At 42.5% G+C, this 19123-nt stretch overlaps 1 protein-coding gene and 1 long non-coding RNA gene across 2 annotated transcripts in view; both read left to right on the top strand.

Annotated features, from left to right (window-relative positions):
- Nucleotides 1-2390: 2390 nt before the first annotated feature.
- On the top strand, nt 2391-17429 carry hs3st3b1b (heparan sulfate (glucosamine) 3-O-sulfotransferase 3B1b). Its single transcript, XM_086064614.1, has 2 exons — nt 2391-3189; nt 14793-17429. Exons 1-2 carry the CDS (start codon nt 2642-2644, stop codon nt 15409-15411), a joined length of 1167 nt encoding a protein of 388 aa, XP_085920740.1. The 5' UTR covers nt 2391-2641; the 3' UTR covers nt 15412-17429.
- A 507-nt stretch (nt 17430-17936) lies between these two features.
- The window catches only part of LOC147156930 (uncharacterized), a 98588-nt gene continuing 97401 nt past the window's right edge, over nt 17937-19123 (top strand). The window contains exon 1 of the long non-coding RNA XR_015091783.1: nt 17937-18151. This is a non-coding gene — a long non-coding RNA (uncharacterized LOC147156930). The remainder of the gene's footprint in view (nt 18152-19123) is intronic.

Below are 19123 nucleotides of genomic sequence, written 5' to 3'. Positions count from 1 at the left end.
GGCACCTGTTGGTCAACACGAGCGTCCCTTTCCGCCCCCCTCAGGCCGACTTTTTGGTGTTGGGTTACATCGCTATTGTTGCCCATCCTGCCGCCATAAAAGGTTGGGATGTGGTTAAGCGAAGTGGGGGAGCATGCAAGGGGTGGTCCGAGGGATTTTGTCCAAGGCCGCCGGAGCTGCGGCGTCCTCGTAAAGTGCCCAAGCGGATCCGGAGTTTTTATCCGAGAGGGTGATGTGCGATTGAGCGGGCCAGCTGTTTCATCCGAAGAACAAGAAGACTGAAAAAACACCCGACCTGCTCGGGGATCCGATGTCAACCAGCTCGGCCTAAACACTTATTTGCTTTTTTTCACCCGTGTGGAACTCAACACTATCGCTCAGCTTTTATTAGCCGCATGCTAACTGGGAGGTAAATAATACGGGAATGTCGGCATCCTGTGGAGAATTAAGGAATCATAGAGACTCAATACTATATCATAAAAACGTAACATTGTAGTGTTGTCGTACCCTTGCGTCAAGCAAATACAAATGAATTGTGTCAGCGCGGGATTGAGAGGGACAGTCAGTATGACATTTTTTGTAATTGTTTAAAAATTGGCAGCTGTTAGCAACAAGTGAGTGCTTTTTAAAACTTACATTTCTCAATGGCCATAATTTATTTTTTGTAAAACAAGATTTTGATGGGGAAACTAATTTTAATTGTGTTTCTTTGATAAAAGTAAACATTTTTTCCAGATAATTTTTTTCAAGTGACTAAATAAACAGCAAATGACCAAAATTGTTAAACAGTGAAAGAAATGTCAATATAGAAATCTGATGTATTTGTTAGCATGTTTGTTACGACATTACAATGTTTGTACTGTATCGTTAGCACTTTTTTTGTTCACGTTACGGTCAGGATTAACTGTACGTAATGCCTAAATGACTTTTTGGAAACAGTAAAAGATTACAACTTTGAATTCACGCTTAAAAATAGAAAACATGAGCGGAATCATTTGCATCATTGTTCCATATAACAAGAAAGGAGCTTGGTGTGAAAGGCAGGAAATTAATTAATTATGGAAAATCTGTTTTGGGGTAGACTCAAATACATTTAGGGGTTCCAGGGCCACCTATTGCTTTAGCTGGTGAAAAAAAGTCACATGTGCTTGTAAAATAGTAGTCGTGTATTCTGTCCTTTTTATGTGTCCTTTGAACGGCGACTGAGCTGGGAAAGCCGACGGCGATTTTGCCCAAACACTTGCGACGGGACCAGCGTAATCTTGCATGGTGAGTACATGCCAAAAGTAATGAAAATGACTCTTTTTTTTTTTTTGGGCCAAATTATAACGATTGTATGTTTACAACAATATTTCTAAATTTTTGATTTCCACTCAAAGCATACAAAGCAAATGTATACAATCTTTCACAAACGTCCTGTCTTTTGTGCTCTTAATGATTTGTATGTGTATGGTGGTGTTGTAACAATATATGCATGATCTATATTTTTAGATCTACCTTGGAAAGTTTTAATTGTATATCATGTTTAAATGAATTAAGTCTTTACTCACTTACATTGGGCTTGTTTAATTTTGTGGCATTTTATAAATGTTTGATTAATTTATTACTATACAAACGATTTCTAACTTTATTATAGATGTATTTAGAAATTCACATTTAACAAAAAAAATACGGTAAAAGAAATAGATTCACTTTTTCAGTTTTTTAATTTCGTTTTTGTGCAATCTCACAAAATTAAAATACAACCTACATAATTAAAATGAAATAATTAAAACCCAGTAAATTAAGATTTTATATCAACTCGTGTTTGTTTAAATATGATTTAAAAGTTACAAATGAATGACTCCCTGAAAATGTTTTTACAACTTAAAAAAAAAAATACACCACTTTTTTGGAGACTGCATGTTAACTTGAACGAATAGTGGTCCATTTTATTGGGAAAAAGTAAGGCCTTAATAGTAATCGATTTGTTTCATTAAATGCTACAGTTGCACGCACTCCCTTTTAATAACTACCGTATTTGTGACGTGCTTCAATATTAACAAATACAACCTAATACGATGTTTGTTATAACATAGTTACAACTTTATTTCAACTCTTCTTCGTGTACTTGCCTTGTGAGTTTGTTACTTAACGCTCTAAAGTGTCGTTTTTAAATGCATCAAATGTATTTAAATAGTTTTCAAACTCTCCTCCGCTTCTTGCCCAAACTTGACCATCCCACGAGTTCAGCCACACCTCCTCTCTCTTGATTGGCTGACTTTGATCAACAAACGGTAGTGTGTGCTGTCCGAGCGAGAGCCACGATTGGCCACCGTACCTGCCAATCATTTACCCCGCTGCTTTATAAAGCTCCGCGCGCCGCTTCTGCTGACTCCGATGTGAGGTGAACCTGCGTCAGGAACGAGGAGGACCTCGCGTCGCCAACTTTGACACTTTTTAAAATCTTATAAAGATGGTTAATAACCCGCTTAAAAAACCTCCACTGTCGGATATATTCTTCTAACTCATTCGTTAGACACTGAAGCCGCCTAGTTTGAGACGTTTCCAGGTGAGCCATGAGCGCGAATCGCGGAGGAGGATTACCGGAGTGACGGAGGCGACATGCCCCGCAGGGACGTGCCTGTGACCGGGGAGGCTTATGGAATATAGCCCGCCGCGTCCCAGCCCGTGTTGCCGCTTCCCCGGCGCCGTCAAGAAGAAGGCGTTCCTCCTCAGCATCATGCTCTTCATCTGGGTCTTCGTGCTCTACTCCTGCGTGGGTCCCTGCTCCACGCGAGTGCTGCTCGACTCGCCCCGGGACCGAGACCGAGACCGAGAACGGGACGGTGCTCCGGCGGCGGCGGCGGCGGCGGCGGGCGAGAGGACAGAACGCGCCGAGCTGCTCTCCAGGCTCCGGTGGGAGGACGTGGACTACTACGAGGAACCGGTGGCCGGCCGCGGAGCCGCGTCCCGGGACTTGCTGCTCAGCGACGAGCCGGTTCCCCGGGCCCCGGAGGCCGGCTCCATGTCGAGCTTCTCCAACGGCGCCGGGAGCAAGAAGCTGCCGCAGGCAATCATCATCGGGGTGAAGAAGGGAGGCACCCGGGCGCTGCTCGAGTTCCTACGGGTGCACCCGGACATTAGGGCCGTGGGGGCCGAGCCGCACTTTTTCGACCGCAACTATGACAACGGCCTCGAGTGGTACAGGTAAGACCTCACGCCCTCCAACTGACTCTCATATCAATCATTTTATAGATTTTTAATTATTTACTTTTTTTCCACATATTCCCCACCCAAGTCCATGCTTTTTACTACTTAACACTTTAAATGACACTTGTATGCAAAATGCAGAATGTAAAAAATGCTTTTGCAATTTTTACATCATTTTATCACAATTTTGTTCAATTTCTAATCTCCACTATACGACTTTAATTTTATGATTTAAGATGAATTAATTCAATCTTTAATATAAAAGCTTTAAAAAGAAGCTCGTTGGTACTGGATAATATTTTGTGCAAATTTAATTTTATTTTATGTAGGCTACTCCATTAATGTGCAGCGTGCACTGATCTCTATTGGACGCGGTGCAACACTGCAGCTCCTGTGGATTTTTTTTAAACACTTTTTTTTTTTGCATGCTGTGAGACTTTCTTTACAGTGTTTGGTTTGAATTATTCAGGGCGTGTTACACAAAATAATGTTTGGGTTTGAGGCCACAAATGTCACAATGGGGATGGGGGGGGGGGTCTGCAAGATAAAACCAGCAGTCCTTGATGAGCATCAAAAATATACATCAACTGTGCTCTTGTTTGTTGTTTACATTATGATTTTTTTCTTACGTAGTTACCTGGTTCTTGCGGGAATTTTTTATTTTTTTATGTGCTGAAATGGTAAATTCGATCATGTGTTTGTTTATTTATTTATTGTTTCCGAGTTACAATCATTTATTTTCTGTGACTTTAAAGCATCACATTTCGCTTTTTTTTTTTTTACATCAAGAACCCCAAAATGACTTTAATCCATAAACTAAGATCGACTCGATTGATGGGAATTAACAGTGCATGTGAAAATGGGAAAGAGGGGGTTGTTACATTGACAGATTTGTGTGGGTGGTCCTTTTTAATTTTTACCCCAATCTAACCTGAACATTGACAAAACTTGGTAATCTTTTCTTTCTTATTTTAACTTTTTTTCAAGTTTTTCCTCTTCAGTAGTTTTGAAGTTACATTCCCACGATCTAAAAGGACAAATAACCCTCATATGTTTTAGTGTAAGTGATGTTGCATTGTTGGTTTTGTGAGTATGCGCCACTGAAATTTGGAGCGGAACTTGCATGAGAGGCAGAACAATTGATCAGTTATGAAATTAAGTGGGTTTTTATTTTTTATTTAGAGACCTATAGATACATTTAAAATTGTCCGAATTTCAGTCTCTCAAAAGAGGTTTTCGGATTTCTGTAGTTCTCCATGAAAGCAGACTTATATTTGTGTTGAATCAAAACCATTTTTTTTCTTTTTTCAGACCAAACCAGTAACTGAATTGTAGTGCATTCTTGTTTGTGCATTTTCTGCATTGTCATTTTGAAGTACTGACCTTGTTTTGAAATAAAGGATGAAATTAGAACTTCGTTTTTAAATCCGGTTCATCATCAAATAATCGACAAATTAATTGATTATTGAAATAATTAGTAGTTGCAGCCCTGAATTATATAATAAAACAAATATGACATGGTGACCTAGTGGTTAACATGTCTGCCTACAAAAACGTGCATGTTGGCTTCATTGAAGTGTCTAAATTGTCCATAGGCGTGAATGGTTGTTTGTCTACATGTGCCCTGTGATTGGTTCACAACCAGTCCAGTGTGTTCCCTTACCCAAAGTCAGCTGGGATAGGCTCCAGCTCACTCGAGACCCTAAGTGTAAGCGCCGTTATAGAAAATGGATAGATGGTTTATTGCCTTTTGTTATGGGAATCAAAAAGTAGTCAATGTATTGTATTTTTTTTCCCCCACAGCACTTTAACTGCTTTCATCGCCCCCAAAAAAATACACATTTTCTCGTAACACATTCCCCCTGCGTCCTGCCAAGCAGGTCACGCGTGAAGGCCTCCATTCACATTTTAAAAAAAAAAGAAAAAGAAAAAAAAAAGAGCATGATTGACTGCGTGCAAACCAGAGTGCATTTGTTGTTCTCAGTTTCCATTTTGTCTTCGCACCTGTTGGCTGGCCTGGAGTGTGTGGCTGGCTTGTATTAGCATGCTAGCAGCTAGCAGTGGCTGTATATGTTTTTTTTTCCCACAAGCACAACCAACTAGTGCCAGGCGAAACGATAAGAAATAAAGCAACGGTAAGAATGGTTATAATAGTAACGAGAAATTTATGATGTAATTGGTTAAAAAATATTCTATTATATATTCACAAATTGTTTTAAGCATTCACGCTATGTACTTATTTATCAGTGCGGCCTTAAAAATTGATGATGCTCTTGTCATTTCGGACTTGTTGGGAAGTTTTTGTCCCGAAAAACCCCCACTCCTCTCTTCCCGTGCCCCCGTGATACATCCGGGACAGTCCTGGATGGCTGCTCTCTCTTTTATTCCTTCTCGGCGGGGTGCGCTTAAGTTTCCTGGCAGGTGACCCCCGTCCACTGTCTGTCGCCCGTGACCTTCCTTCCTTTCCCGTCCTCTCTCAAAAAGAGGCCACCTGCTCCCTTTGTTAACTTTTCGCACAGTCTCGCAAAAGCATCAAACCGTCACGCTTCCTCCCGTGGCGCCGTTTTGCCAACACGGAGGTTTGCATCGCCGTCGGTGCGGAACCTTTGTCGGAACGCTCTGCGGCTATCGACTGGCCGGGCCTGATTGGAGGGCGTGCGGGGTCATGCTGCCATCTGTTGACCATCTGACCACTGGACGTAACGGTTGATATGTCGATGGGAAACCGCCACAGCGAGGCCATTTTGCTTTACAGCCAAATAAATAAATAATGTCAATGACATATTTTGACAGACAGGCTTAGAAACCAATACAAATAAATGATTAAAAATGCAAAACAGCGGAGAGGGTTTTCTGTAAATTAAATGATTAGAAGACGAGACATAAAAACTTGATCGGTTTTCGTTAATAGAATCATCTTTCTTGGCTATATATTAGGGGTGGGGACCTTTGAATGTCTCACGATTCGGTGACGATTTTTGGGGCCCATGATTCGATTCAGAATCGATTTTCGATTAGAGCGATTTTTGATTCAAAATGATTTGATTGACAATGATTTTTGCTTCAATCTATCGATGTGCAAGGAATTGTAATGATCTACTCCAGTCTGACTAATGCTAATTAGCGCGCTATTCGCGGCACTCTTATCGCTGAAAAAAAAACCTTTTATTGGAACAACTTGATCATGACTTTTTTCTTCTCCTCTCTAATGTGGCTACAACTTGACAGTGTATTAGACCGTGTGGAACCACACTGCCCCTCAGTGGCCAAACCGGGTACAACATGAACAGCGCTCCAAATAAAGGCGCACACACAGGCAAAGGCAAGGCAGTATAAAATAATTTAAATAAAATCAATTTTGGGACATTTAAATCGATTCTGAATCGTACTAAATGAGAATCGCGATTCTTATGAGAATGGATTTTTTTGGGCACACCCCTACTATATATAAAACACACAAGGAATTTGTCTTCAGTCACAACCCGCCTAAGAAACATAAAAATAACAATGACCAACAGAGGGAGACAGAACGGGAAGCCTGGTGGCTCAATATCAGTGCCCCAAGTTTCTTAGATGTAAAAACAAACATAAGGAAGTGGGTGGTGCGGGTGAAAACAAGGCGTAACCTCTGCTACTTTAAAGGTGGAGCACAGTATGAACCTGGAAAAAAAAACAGCACATAGTGTCACTCCGCCACTCACGCGACATAAACGCGCAAGTCGCATCCAAATTTTCACTTCCAAATCTTCAACTGGACTGATGTCATACTTTTTACATAGCGGGGGCAACTATTGCCACATTGCCATCCGTCCATACCTTCCTACACACATAACGCATGCCCATAATTGGGCTTCCTTGCTTGGCAGTTCTTTAACTTTATCATGAGGACCTCACACTCACGTCGTGATTCCAGAATGTCTGGCGACTCTAACAGCAGGTTCTAAACTCAGCTGAACGGGCCTCTGTACCATCTTTAGCCCCCAAACGAGTGGCTTTTATGTTGAATTGTTCCACAGGTTGTCCCCCCCCATCCCCAGTCAACACACACACTCATTGACAGTCCTCCAGTGTGTGTGTCACGCTTGACCCGTCCAATGTTGGCTTGACGCTCCCTGCAGGCCTCGCTGACCACAAGTGTGCCCCCGAAACCCCCCTTTGGTCAGCGTGTATGCCCCCCCCCTCCCCTCCTGCTGCCTAAGCTGCCATTACAAGTGGTTAATTGTGAAAGTGAGGGACCCCCCCTAGAACCCCCGGCCCACACCAATCGGGACAATATGGCCGCTGCGCACATACATGAGTGTTTGTGCTAACACAATCCACAATAAAAACACAAACCCTCCCTGTGTGTCCCTTGCAAATTAGTTTCATTTTTAACGAGGTGATAATTCAGACGCCAGCGCTGCACCCCCGCCGACCCCCAAACACCACTTCCTAGTAAACGTCCATTCACCGCTGCTAAATAAACACACGTTAGCATGTCAAACCGCCGCGCGACGACGATGATTTGTATCGCCCCAAAGACGACAAGGAGGGAAAAGTGATGACAGTCGACCTGTAAAGCCGAACTTCTTGCTGCTTGTCGCAGGTATTAAGTCCCAGAGGAGGCCATTAGGCTGCGGGAGAAGAGCAACCGCCTCCGGGAGACACATGGACGGGGTCTCCCGAGGTTTCCGTTAGCCTGGCAGTAAAAGCGCACAGCTCATTAGAAGCCCCGAGTTGCTCGCCCAAAAAATGTGCACTTGCCTGTTAATGCCAGCAGCAGCTCACCTGTATTTGAACCAACTGGTGGCCTGTTTGGTGTCTAAAAATGGCATTTAGCGTTATGCTAGATAGCTAGCATTCATCGAGGGGTCATGTAATCACATGATGATAATGTGTTGTTTTCCATGCGGAGTCAAAAATCTGTTTGAATGATGGTTTTTTGGGGGGGGGTTGTTTTTATTTATTTATTTATGCTTTATTATTTTTTGTCCAGCCAGGGCCAATGTACTTTATTTTTTAAAAAGTTTGCTTGTTAACCAACCAGTGTGACATTGTTTTTCCCTTTTACGCACAAACATCATCTAAATACCAGAAGAACCAGATGTCCGACAGGAAGTCTAAAATGGGTGTGGGTGGGGCTAACATTGTCACGACCCCCCCCCCCCCCCCCCATTTTTTTGTAGGCATGTTTAACACCTTCAGACCTTCTATTTTTTTTTGGGGGGGGGGGGGGGGGTTATCTCTTGTTTGTATTTATCATAGTGGACGCCTGGCTGTAAAGTGATGTAAACTTACCAAGCTTGTATGTAACATTTTTAACATGAACATCATGCAAATCAACTTGTGATTGTGATTGGTTAGCTAGGATCCAATCACGAACCAGAAGTGTTGACATCATCTAAAGTATGCTTTTTTTTTTTATATTGCAATCATCTATGGGTCCGAAGGGGTTAAATCTTGACTTAAGATTCTATACGCAACTAGTCTTTTGCCCTGCCTTGTATCTGGAATTTGGCCTGTTTTACTGCCGCGTCACCTTTTGTTTTGGTTTGGTGGTGTACCGTGAAATTTTGCTAATGTCAAATATGTGCGTTGGCTCAATAAAGGTTGGTGGCAAACGCTGACCGAGGCCACCTTATTGTGAACACAAGTGGATAAACGGAAATCTAATTAGTATGTAATGTCGGACGTGGACTCTAAAAAGGGAGGGGAGTTGACCATTGCACAAAAAAACTCAACAATATTTACGTTTTTTAAAAATGTTGTCGGCTTGCCATGCTACATGAATTTTTTTTTTAAAAATAATTATTGTATAAATACGTCCATGGCATTAAAAGAGTTTTTAAATACCATCCTTTTTGTTTGTTTGCGCAATCAAAACGATGCTCGGTAATTCTCATCACGTAGCACTTGATAAAAGGAAATAATAAAATAAAGGTGGAAATAACAGAAGTGAAACTCGAAGTTGATGGCAAAATCTATTGTTGCACACCTGCCACTTTGGGGGTGATGCAAAACAAAACAGCCCCCCCCCCCCCCTCCAGCTCTTCTTACCTCTCACACACTTCCTGTGTGCATATGTGGGGAGGGGGATTGAGGTGGCATGTGCGTTTTCATCTTTTATTCATCTCGGCTGCAGCGAGATCAAGGCGTCGCGTGTCTCATGGCGCATGTCAACTGTCAGGAAACGCACACATTCGCACACACACATGCTGACTCTTCACCTGCAGCTCCTCTGCACAGTTTGCCGCTTTTGTCACACCCTGCTCAACCCTCCCAAGATGACAGTTGGTATCCTCTTTCGCGCAGAGACCCTGCAAAATTTGAACAGCGACACCCCCGTCGCACAGTCAAATACTTCGAAGGCGCTTGTTATAGTCGTCTGTATGACGGCGTATTAGGGCCACATATAAATATATATTTTTTTAGAGAGTGGGGGCAAAATTTAGAGCAATTTTTTTTAATATATATATATAGAATTAGGGGTGATAGAAAAAATCGATTCGGCAATATATCGCAATATAACAGCGCGCAATTCTCGAATTGATTCGATATGTGGCCGAATCGATTTTTAAACATCCATTTTTTTAGGGTCTCACTTAGGGTAGGATTCACACATTAAGCAACCGGTTTGTTAAATGCAATGGCTCAGATATAAGCCTGAATTTTCAGATAAATAAATACATTTTCACACAAATCTTATATTGTACAAGTTTACTGATTAGTATTTTCTAAATTTGAGTAAAAAAAAAAAAGTCGCAGTAATCAGTTTATAGATTCGTATCGGGATTAATCGGTATTGAATCGTGACCTATGAATTGAATCGCCAGGTACTAGGCAATTCACACCCCTAATATATATATATATATATATATATATATCTATATATATATATATGGCTTCTTTTTCACATTCAGCCTTAAAAAGTCCCTGTTACTATCTCCAAGAGTCTTTTCACTTTTCAAAGAAAAGAAAGCGACCACTCCTCAGTTTCAATGCGTAGTACATGCCGCTAGCTAGGCCGCAGTCTCGTTAGCGTTGGGTAATTCTGGGTCGCCGCGGTGGCAAGCGACAGGCACCCCCGCCCTCTGCTTTAACGAGGACGCTTGATGGCTACTTATGGAATTGAATCATTTGAGCTTGTCACAAGCCAACCGCAACCCCAACCACAATCATGTGTGCTCACTATTTATGTCTTCACTACTTTCTGAAGTTGTCTCCAAGACATTATGTGGAATTGAAGCGCCTATTTTTTTCTGTAGTTTTTTTTTTTTTTTTTTTGCTCGTTCAACAGCCTGATGATGGATGGGACGGGTTGCAGCGGTCGGGGTCGACTTGGGTTCAGGCTGGAACGGAGGGTCAGTGCGTTCCCAGGCTGCCGTGACACGGTGCCACCGTTTCGAAGCTGCATTTATCAAGCAGACCGGCATACGGCAGAGACGGCGTGTCGCTGGAAAGCGGAAATCCTGCTTTCATTCTTTTTGATAAGATTTCTGCCCGAGCCGTTGAGTTGCATCACACAATAGCAGAGTCCTCACTCATTGGATTCTGACAGTCAAAGAACACAGCTGACATATGAACCGTGCTATCATGTTTTCACTAAACATTTATCCGTTCTGAAATGCTGGACTTTCTCTGGTCTAGAGTAAAAGTAATGTTTTATGCAATGGTTATGTTTTTTTTTGGCGTCATCACATTTAATAGCAGAGCCCTCGCTCATCGGAGTCCAACTCGGTCAAAGGCTTTTATCGTTTGCAAAAATGTTGCTTTTTCAAAAATGGCTAATGACACAGCTAAGATGTCATGGAACGGCATCAAAAGGTAATCTTCGTCATCAACATTTGGATTAAAAAAAAAAAACATCTGGATAGGGGACCCAGTTATGTCCCGATTTTACACGGCTCCCATCCCACTGTCCCGCTTTTTATTTGATTTATTTCTTTATTTTTAAGTCCAGTCAGAGAGCCAATTGTTTTGACCATGTGTACACGGTTAGCAAGGAATTTAACTTTTAAATTCCTTCAGATTTACTTTCACATTCAAATTTAATCGCTAGCAGTCGTGTTCTTGTCACAGCAGAACTAGAACTACGAACTGCTTCCACGGCTAAGCGTCGTGGGGAAATGTAGTCCTGCTAGCTTAATGCTGGGGTCGCCAGTTAGACCCAATGCTAGCCGAGCTTTTCTGGCGGCATATATGTTAAAACGCGGGACCGGTGCGAGGTTAACGGCACAGCCATTTTCCGTTAGCTGCCGGGAGCGAGCGAAAAAGGTTAGCATTAGCTAAATTAATAAGACAACCACTGGTCACCAGGTTGCCGCGATTACATTTAGTTCTGGATGAGAATTGTACATTTGATTTTCTGCGTCTATGATGTCGAACTTTCTTTGGCATTTTGATCCGAATGCAATTTATGAGGGAATTGACATTTGTAGCTATGCAACGGGCGCGATTCCAAAGCGCGTCGTCTCTCTACGTTGTGGATTTACGAGCGACGCCGCACTCGGCGGTTAAACTCCGTGTCGGCGCAGACTTTTATTTCACGACGCCTGGCTTCTGTTTGTGCTTAAGTGCCACTTTATAAAATATACAGCAGAAGCCCTCCGTGGCAGCGTTGCGATGATGAATGCGCACGATTAAAGCGCGTTCATACGAACGCTGGCGTCTAAAAGCGCAGCGAGCGTCCCCTTTCAAACATTAGCACGCGCGCGATATGTTTGATGTGAGTGGCGTTTTAAGATCCTTATTGGATCCTTCAACAAAAAAAAGATCTTTGTCTTTCCCACTTGATGTTCATGTGAAGGATCTGGATAAGGATGAGAGGCTCTCTGGAGGAGAAAGGGAGCCTTTCAGCGCTCGTTTCCTCCTTCCCCCTCTTGAGAGATGTCACTTTGCCGTTGGACCTATGGAGCCTGCCGGGAAAATCTCGGGGATCAATGGAGGCGCGAGTGAATGTGGAGTGGCGCTCGAGTGGCTTTTGGATCCCACTCAAGTGTTGATGGTGCTTGTGGGCGCGAGGCTATTTTTCCCTTTTGAGCGGTCTGTTATTCAATTGGGTGAATTCGGGTGATGATTCCACGTAATCGTTATAATAGGGGTAGCTAAGTAAAATGGTAACGCGTGTAATAGCACAGCCCTCGCTCGACGGATCCTGACTCTATTAACTCATTTGCTCCCAAAAACGTATACATATGTTCCATTTTAAACAGTACCATGCTCCCAAAGACGTATTTATACGTTTTTTATAATAGTTTTTATTTTTATGCTACAGCATACAAAAGGGTTTGATACAAAAACGGCCAGCAGGTGGCAGCAGAGTATAAGAGATCAACCATGGCCATGTTGCAAAAAGCTATTTTCCCCCACTGTTTTAAACGGATTTGTGAATAATGATGAAACTTATATTATAATGCTAATTGCTGCAAAACGGAAACAGATACAAATGTACTTTTTTCCTGATGAAAGAAGAGAGAAATATGTCTTTTGGTCCATTCCATGTTTTTATAGCAATAGAACACAATATTCTGTGGGCCTTACAAAGGGGGTTGCTTCAGTGACAATGGCTGGGAGTGAATGAGTTAAGGACAAATAATCGCTTGCGTCAGAAGAATGCCATTTCTTAACTTAGCCAAAAGTTTTATATCAGTTCTGAAAAAAGTGGACTTTCTCTGCAAGGTCAGAAAAGTGGTAATGGGATGCGGGAATGTGAAGCGGCGCTCAAGTGGCTCACTTCTTGATCCCTCTCAAGCGTCGATGGTGCTTGTGGGCAGGAGTGGTTGTCGTTTTAATTTGAATTCAAGTGTGGTATCATCAAAAAAAAACAAAAAACAAGACAAAGTATCACCCTGCCTTTGCCAGGCTACACAAACCGCCCGCTTATTTGCTTGCATTCGAATACAACAAACCCTCCACGATTTGACATTCAAATGCATTCAGCATCCAAACCCAAGCGGACAACCTTTTGTATCAAACAGAAAACCGGCCCGCGGTGGGCCATTATCATCCAATCAAATGCGACAGGAGGAAGACGGACACATCAGACAGAAATAACCTACTTCCTCTGTGTTGATCTCAGCTGGGAACTGGTGGGTGGCAGCGGGGGGAGGTGCAGGATGGTGGGCGGCCGGCCTCCGTTTGATGGCGTCATGTGACAAGAGCCCCTGCTTTGTGTCTTATCACCGCTTTTGACTTTTTCTTTTTTTTTCTTTTTTGGGAGAATGTTCCCAAAAGAGAAGGCGTCATTGGTTTCTCTTCCACAAACGTTTTTTGGCGTTGGGATGTTTTCGCATGTTCCACTTGAAGCGCACCCCTTGAAAGGTTTCTCCGGGCCCTCGATAAGCGCCTCTTGTGCGTGCCTCGGACCTTTTTCGCCGCAACTCACAATGGGCCCGCTTTTGAAAAGGCGGTAAAGAAGCACAAGAGCTTGCTGACAGCGTCTTTTTAGAGCATCAGCTCATAAATCACAAGGGAGGAGAATGGCCATTGTTTCCCCGAAGAGCCAAACTCCGCCCGTTCTCTTTTCTCCACTTTTCTGACAACACAGAAAAGTCAGAGGTGAAGATTTTTTTTTTTTATTAGCTGGGGGCCTCTTCTTGAGGAATTTGGCACTTTTTTTCTTTCTTTTACTTTTTTTTTTTTACTTTCTCGCCATCCAAGCGTCCTCTTGTTTGACGCTCCTGCGATCGCAAAGGCTTTGAGGGATTCGTGCCGCTCGGATCAGCATAATCGCTAACCCGAATGTGCGCGCCATCGAGTGGGATTAAACGTGCTTTTCTTTTTTGAACATTTTCAGAAAATACAATACAAACATCTCCAGAAAACATTAACATTGTTTGTTGCAGTTTTTCCTCAGACTTTTCGTGTGATATTTAAAGTCTTTGGTTTCGGTTTCATCAGACCTAATAGAACCTCCGTTCAAACCGGTCTCGGACCCATTCCGAGGACAAAATACGCAGCTGCTCTGGGACAAGTGTGCTATTACTTTAATGTCCTTGAGTGTTTACGAGTTATATGGCAATTCCTTTAGTCCAGGGTTCACCAATTCCGGTCCTCGAGGTCTGGAGTACTGCAGGTTTGAGATGTTTCTGCCAGTGTGTTAGTGGGCGGAGGCTTTGGTGAACCCTGCTCTCGTGTCAAGTAAGAATGAGTTTTTATGTCATTTTTTTTATGGTTTCCGTGTAGTTTATTACACTTAAAAACAGATTCCTTGCTCAACGGCTTCCAACTCGGCCAAAGACGAAATACGCATGTAGTCTGGGACAAGTGTGCGTTGACTTTAATTTCCCTAATTCTGAAATATTGGACTTTCTCTAGTCAGATTGCGTTACGAGGCTAATTGGACTAATTAGAGGGTTCGCATTGAAGGACAGACCTCCGCCAAAACCAACAATAATGCCAGGTAGAGGTTCGTGGTCATTTATAAATTCCAAAGAGGGATCCGGTGCGAGAGAGTGATCATGCTAATGCAGTGAGCTAATCAGTTTAACGTAACAACTAATTGCTTTTTGACTCCACCAATGAAGCTAAGTGGAGCTCTGTGAGTCATTGATCACAAACGCACGCCATCTACTCGATTACACGACACAACGTGGCTAAACTCCCATCTCTTGTCCTGGCAGGGATCTAATGCCCAAGACCTTGGAGGGCCAGATCACCATGGAGAAGACCCCCAGCTACTTCGTGACCAAAGAGGCGCCCGCCCGGATCTCGGCCATGTCGCGGGACACCAAGCTGATCGTGGTGGTGCGGGACCCGGTCACCCGGGCCATCTCGGACTACACGCAGACGCTGTCCAAGAAGCCCGACATTCCGTCCTTCGAGAGCCTCACGTTCAAGAACAGGACTACGGGCCTCATCGACACGTCGTGGAGCGCCATCCAGATCGGCATCTACGCCAAGCACCTGGACAACTGGCTGCAGTACTTCCCCATGGAGCAGATCCTGTTTGTGAGCGGCGAGCGGCTCATCAGCGACCCGGCCGGCGAGCTGGGACGCGTGCAGGACTTCCTGGGCCTCAAGCGCATCATCACTGACAAACACTTCTACTTCAACCAGACCAAGGGGTTCCCGTGCCTAAAGAAGGCCGAGGGCAGCAGCAAGCCCCACTGTCTGGGCAAAACCAAAGGGCGCACCCACCCCGACATCCGCCCCGAGGTGGTGCGCCGTCTCAGAGACTTCTACCGGCCCTTCAACATGAAGTTCTACCAGATGACAGCGCACAACTTTGGCTGGGATTGATGTGGAGGGGGAAAAAAGACTTCATCTGCATTTTGTATTATTGTTATTATTATTATTATTACTATTATTATTATTATTGTCAGATCCCTGATAATTGAATGGCAAAATGTGGAGATATTGCTATATATATGTAAAATGTACAGAAATCTATTTTATAATAATTTATTTTTATTTCTAAGCAATTAATTCACTAAGCTGCCTAACCGTATTTGTTCATAACATCCGGCGCACATGTTTTTGCTTTGTTTTTAGTTGAACATTCCTCTTGTCAGTTTGTCTAGTGAATCCGGCCCGCATGGTCCTGCACTGGTTTCCAGTTTTAGAAAACCGAATCATTGATGGATTGAAAACAGAGCTCCGAGTAAAAAGCGCCAGATTCCGGATACGATGTGCTCACAGAGATTTCCTTATTATCATTAGAACCACTACTTCTGCTACTATTGCTACCATCATTGGTATCGCCAGTGACTCGTACTGATACTGTTTCATTTGATAGTCGTACGACTGACAGCATCGCTAGAAAAGCTACCAATGACACTACTGCTATTGGTGATGCTAATTTTGCTACTATTGCTAGTATCACTATTAGTGCTACCATCGTTACAATCACAACTTAAGTATTGTACTACTAACGATAGTATCACTTGTAAAGCTACTAACAATAGTATCGCTAGTACCGCTACCATTATTCTGAATGTTAGTTTTCCGACTATTTTTAGTACTGACTGCAACTTTGTCTATTAATGCTAGTACTGCAGCTATCGCTACTGTTGCTAGTATCACTACTGTCGATAAAATTGTTTATCAGTACTATCGGTAGTATTGGTTATTAGCAGTGGTATCGCTAGTTTCACTACTAACACTAGTATTGCTACTATTGTTACATTTGCTAGTATTACCACTAATTATACTATTGCTAGTAATGCTACTATCGTTACAATCACTAGTAATATTGGTGATATTAGCACTGGTATCACTAGTAATGCTAGTGCTACGATTAAATCGTATCTATCGATTGTATCGCTAGTAACTAATTAGCATAATTTCGCTAGTAAGCTGCTATCGTTCCGACTGCTAGTACTGCAACTATCGCATTTATTCCTTTGTTAGTTAGCAGCTAACGCTACCTTCCCGAATGCCAAAATATAGATCAATTGGAATAATTGGACTCCTTTTCACCCGCTGCTGCACATGCTAACAAACGAGCCGTCCGTCAAATGTTTTTGACATTATGCTAATGCCGTGTTGCTAACAGGGCGATTGGATCTGCATTTTCTGAAAGCTGAAAGAGTTCAATCAAATTTACTCGTATGAAGCATCAGGGAAGCTAATGTTTTAGCATCCAAACGACATGTTTTATGCCTTCTTAACTAAACCTTCACGCGTCTCACAACTCCGACTCAACTTTTTGCCCCCAAAATTAAAAATCACATCTACACACATCCCACCGCCTTATCGTTTTGCTTTTCTCGTTTGTTTTCTACTTGAATCGCTGATATGCAAGAAAAGGGAGATTGCGCACAGTTGCTGTTTGTACATTAGCAGACGTCGCGTAATAAAACGCGAGGCCTGAATGTAGCAAAAAAAACCGCTCTGATGTTGTGCCTCTTAAATTTATACAATTCCACTCTTTTCGGCTGCTTTGTTAACTCTGTATAGATGCTCGGTTTTCTGGGATTCCAGCTCGTGTGTTCAGTTTGTTTCCTCGGTGCAATGTTTGAAGAAGCATTTACAGTTGTTCACGTTCTGTGTAGAAAGACTGACGTTTTTTGAGGGGGAGGGTCTAAACTCAAACGGGACCGCCGCAATCACGCGAAACGAGATTAAAAAGTGACCCTGCACTCGCGGCTGCATTGTTTTTATGTGGTTGAGTTTTATTCAACCTGACTTGTTTGTGTGACACGAAGGCTCGAAAGACTATTATTTGGAATGGCGTGTGAATTGTACACGCCATGCAAAGAGCAAAATGCAACAGCCGTTTCTAGACAATTAAATACTAAACATTCATAATATTTCTTTGTATGAAGAAATAAATAAGTATATATTTTACCAAATGTTTGTGCTGTTTCTTTGACTTGTATCTCCATAAAACACTCTAGTAGTGGCACTACTGCATTCACAGACGCAGAACAATATGTATACACAGCATAAATATATTCATACATGTGCGGATCACATAATGGTGTAAAGTAAGTAAATAATAAAGTCATCGTCATTTTTATAGCGCATTTAAACAGCCTTAGCTGTCACAAAGCGCTTTACAGAATAACATATGTACATATAAAATCTGGATTGTCACTAACATTGAATATAAATTAATTATGTGAAGAAGCACTATGTTGTAAATTAGTACTATATTACCATATGTAATGTCTGCATATGTAAGTCAAAAGTTTGGATAAAAAAACTAATATGTAATTGTTACGAATAATGTCCCTTTAGAAGAAAAAAAAAGTGTCGTGCGACAGGTGTCTCATCAGAACAAGAGAGGGCGGGGCTTGAGTCCAAACCGGATGGTACTGCAAACAGCATGTTTGCGGCTTGTTTACTTCTTCCCCAAATGCGAACATTAATGCGTGCTGCGGAGTTATTCATGTCGACGAAGAAGAAGAACAGAACACGTTCCTCCTACTTGGAGGAAAAGTACATTGCACCTCGATGACGTTTGTTTGTTTTAAAGTCTCATCAAGTGTGACGGCTGAGGACCAACTTCAAATTGAGTCAGCTTTATGCAGCCAAGGTAAAACGTTTTGAATTTTTTTGTCGTTTATCTCACGAAGTAATAGATTCACTTAATACAGTAGTTGAGCCATTTTATGCAGTCATTGTGTACTGCGCTATAGCTACATTTATTGATAACAAAATGTGAAAGGCCCTTGAGCACAAAAGTTAGCCCACCCCTGTGATAAACATCATTGGGCCGCACTGAAAAGGAGATGACGATGATTAAAAACTGTTTTATCAGTACTTTTTTGGGGTGGAATTGCATGGAATTAAGTTATATACACTTGTTAGGTTTTTAGTGTGACCCTCATTCCTTCATATAGTTGAGTGTTTTTTTAAATTTTATTTTATATAGTCATTAGCATGTCTGCCTCACAGTTCTGATTGGTTCAAGGTTTGAATTCCAGCTCTGGACTTCCTGTGTAGGAATAGGTACTTTGTGTTTTGTCCCGGTACTCCAGCTTCCTTCCATATTCCCAAAACATGTATGTTGGGTTTATTGAAGACTTTTTTTTTTTATTGTCCTTGGGTGTGAATGTTTTTTTGTCATTGGCTCGTGACCAGTTCAGGGTGTACCCCGCCTCTCGCCCAAAGTCAGCTGGGATAGGCTCCGGCTCACCCGTGACCCTAATAAGGTTATGCGTAATAGAAAATGGATGAGTGTATTGATATACTTCCTGTTCTGCTCTGGTGCGGCTGGGCCGTGACGGAAGCAGAGCGGGTGGCTTCAGATGCCCCGCAGCTGTTTGAGAATTGTTATTTTCTTGTAAAAGACGCCAATGTTTCCGTAATGAGACGCAGCAGCTCACCTGTTTTGTTTACAAGCTTGGCAAACACCTCTGCACAAGAGCAAGCATTCAAGAGGTTTTTTTCTTTTTAACCCCTTAGAGCTCATTTTATTCTGTAACCAGGATTTGAAACTCGAATTCAGGCTTGCAACCACATTTTTTTTTAAACCTAACTTTGAACCCCAAAGCTGTCTTGTTTT

Source organism: Leptonotus elevatus, chromosome 20 (genome assembly GCF_054856555.1).
Source record: "Leptonotus elevatus isolate MCC_2025b chromosome 20, RoL_Lele_1.0, whole genome shotgun sequence".
Taxonomy (NCBI): Eukaryota; Metazoa; Chordata; class Actinopteri; order Syngnathiformes; family Syngnathidae; genus Leptonotus; species Leptonotus elevatus.
The sequence above is the reverse complement of the archived record's forward strand: the minus strand, read 5'-3'. Positions and strand labels throughout refer to the sequence as shown.

What these genes read in the sequence shown, in the direction of transcription:
- hs3st3b1b (XM_086064614.1), top strand. Translation starts at nt 2,642, where the DNA reads ATGGAATATAGCCCGCCGCGTCCCAGCCCGTGTTGCCGCTTCCCCGGC. An exon ending in AACGGCCTCGAGTGGTACAG is followed by an intron (nt 3,190 to 14,792) that starts GTAAGACCTCAC and finishes TTGTCCTGGCAG; the next exon opens with GGATCTAATGCCCAAGACCT.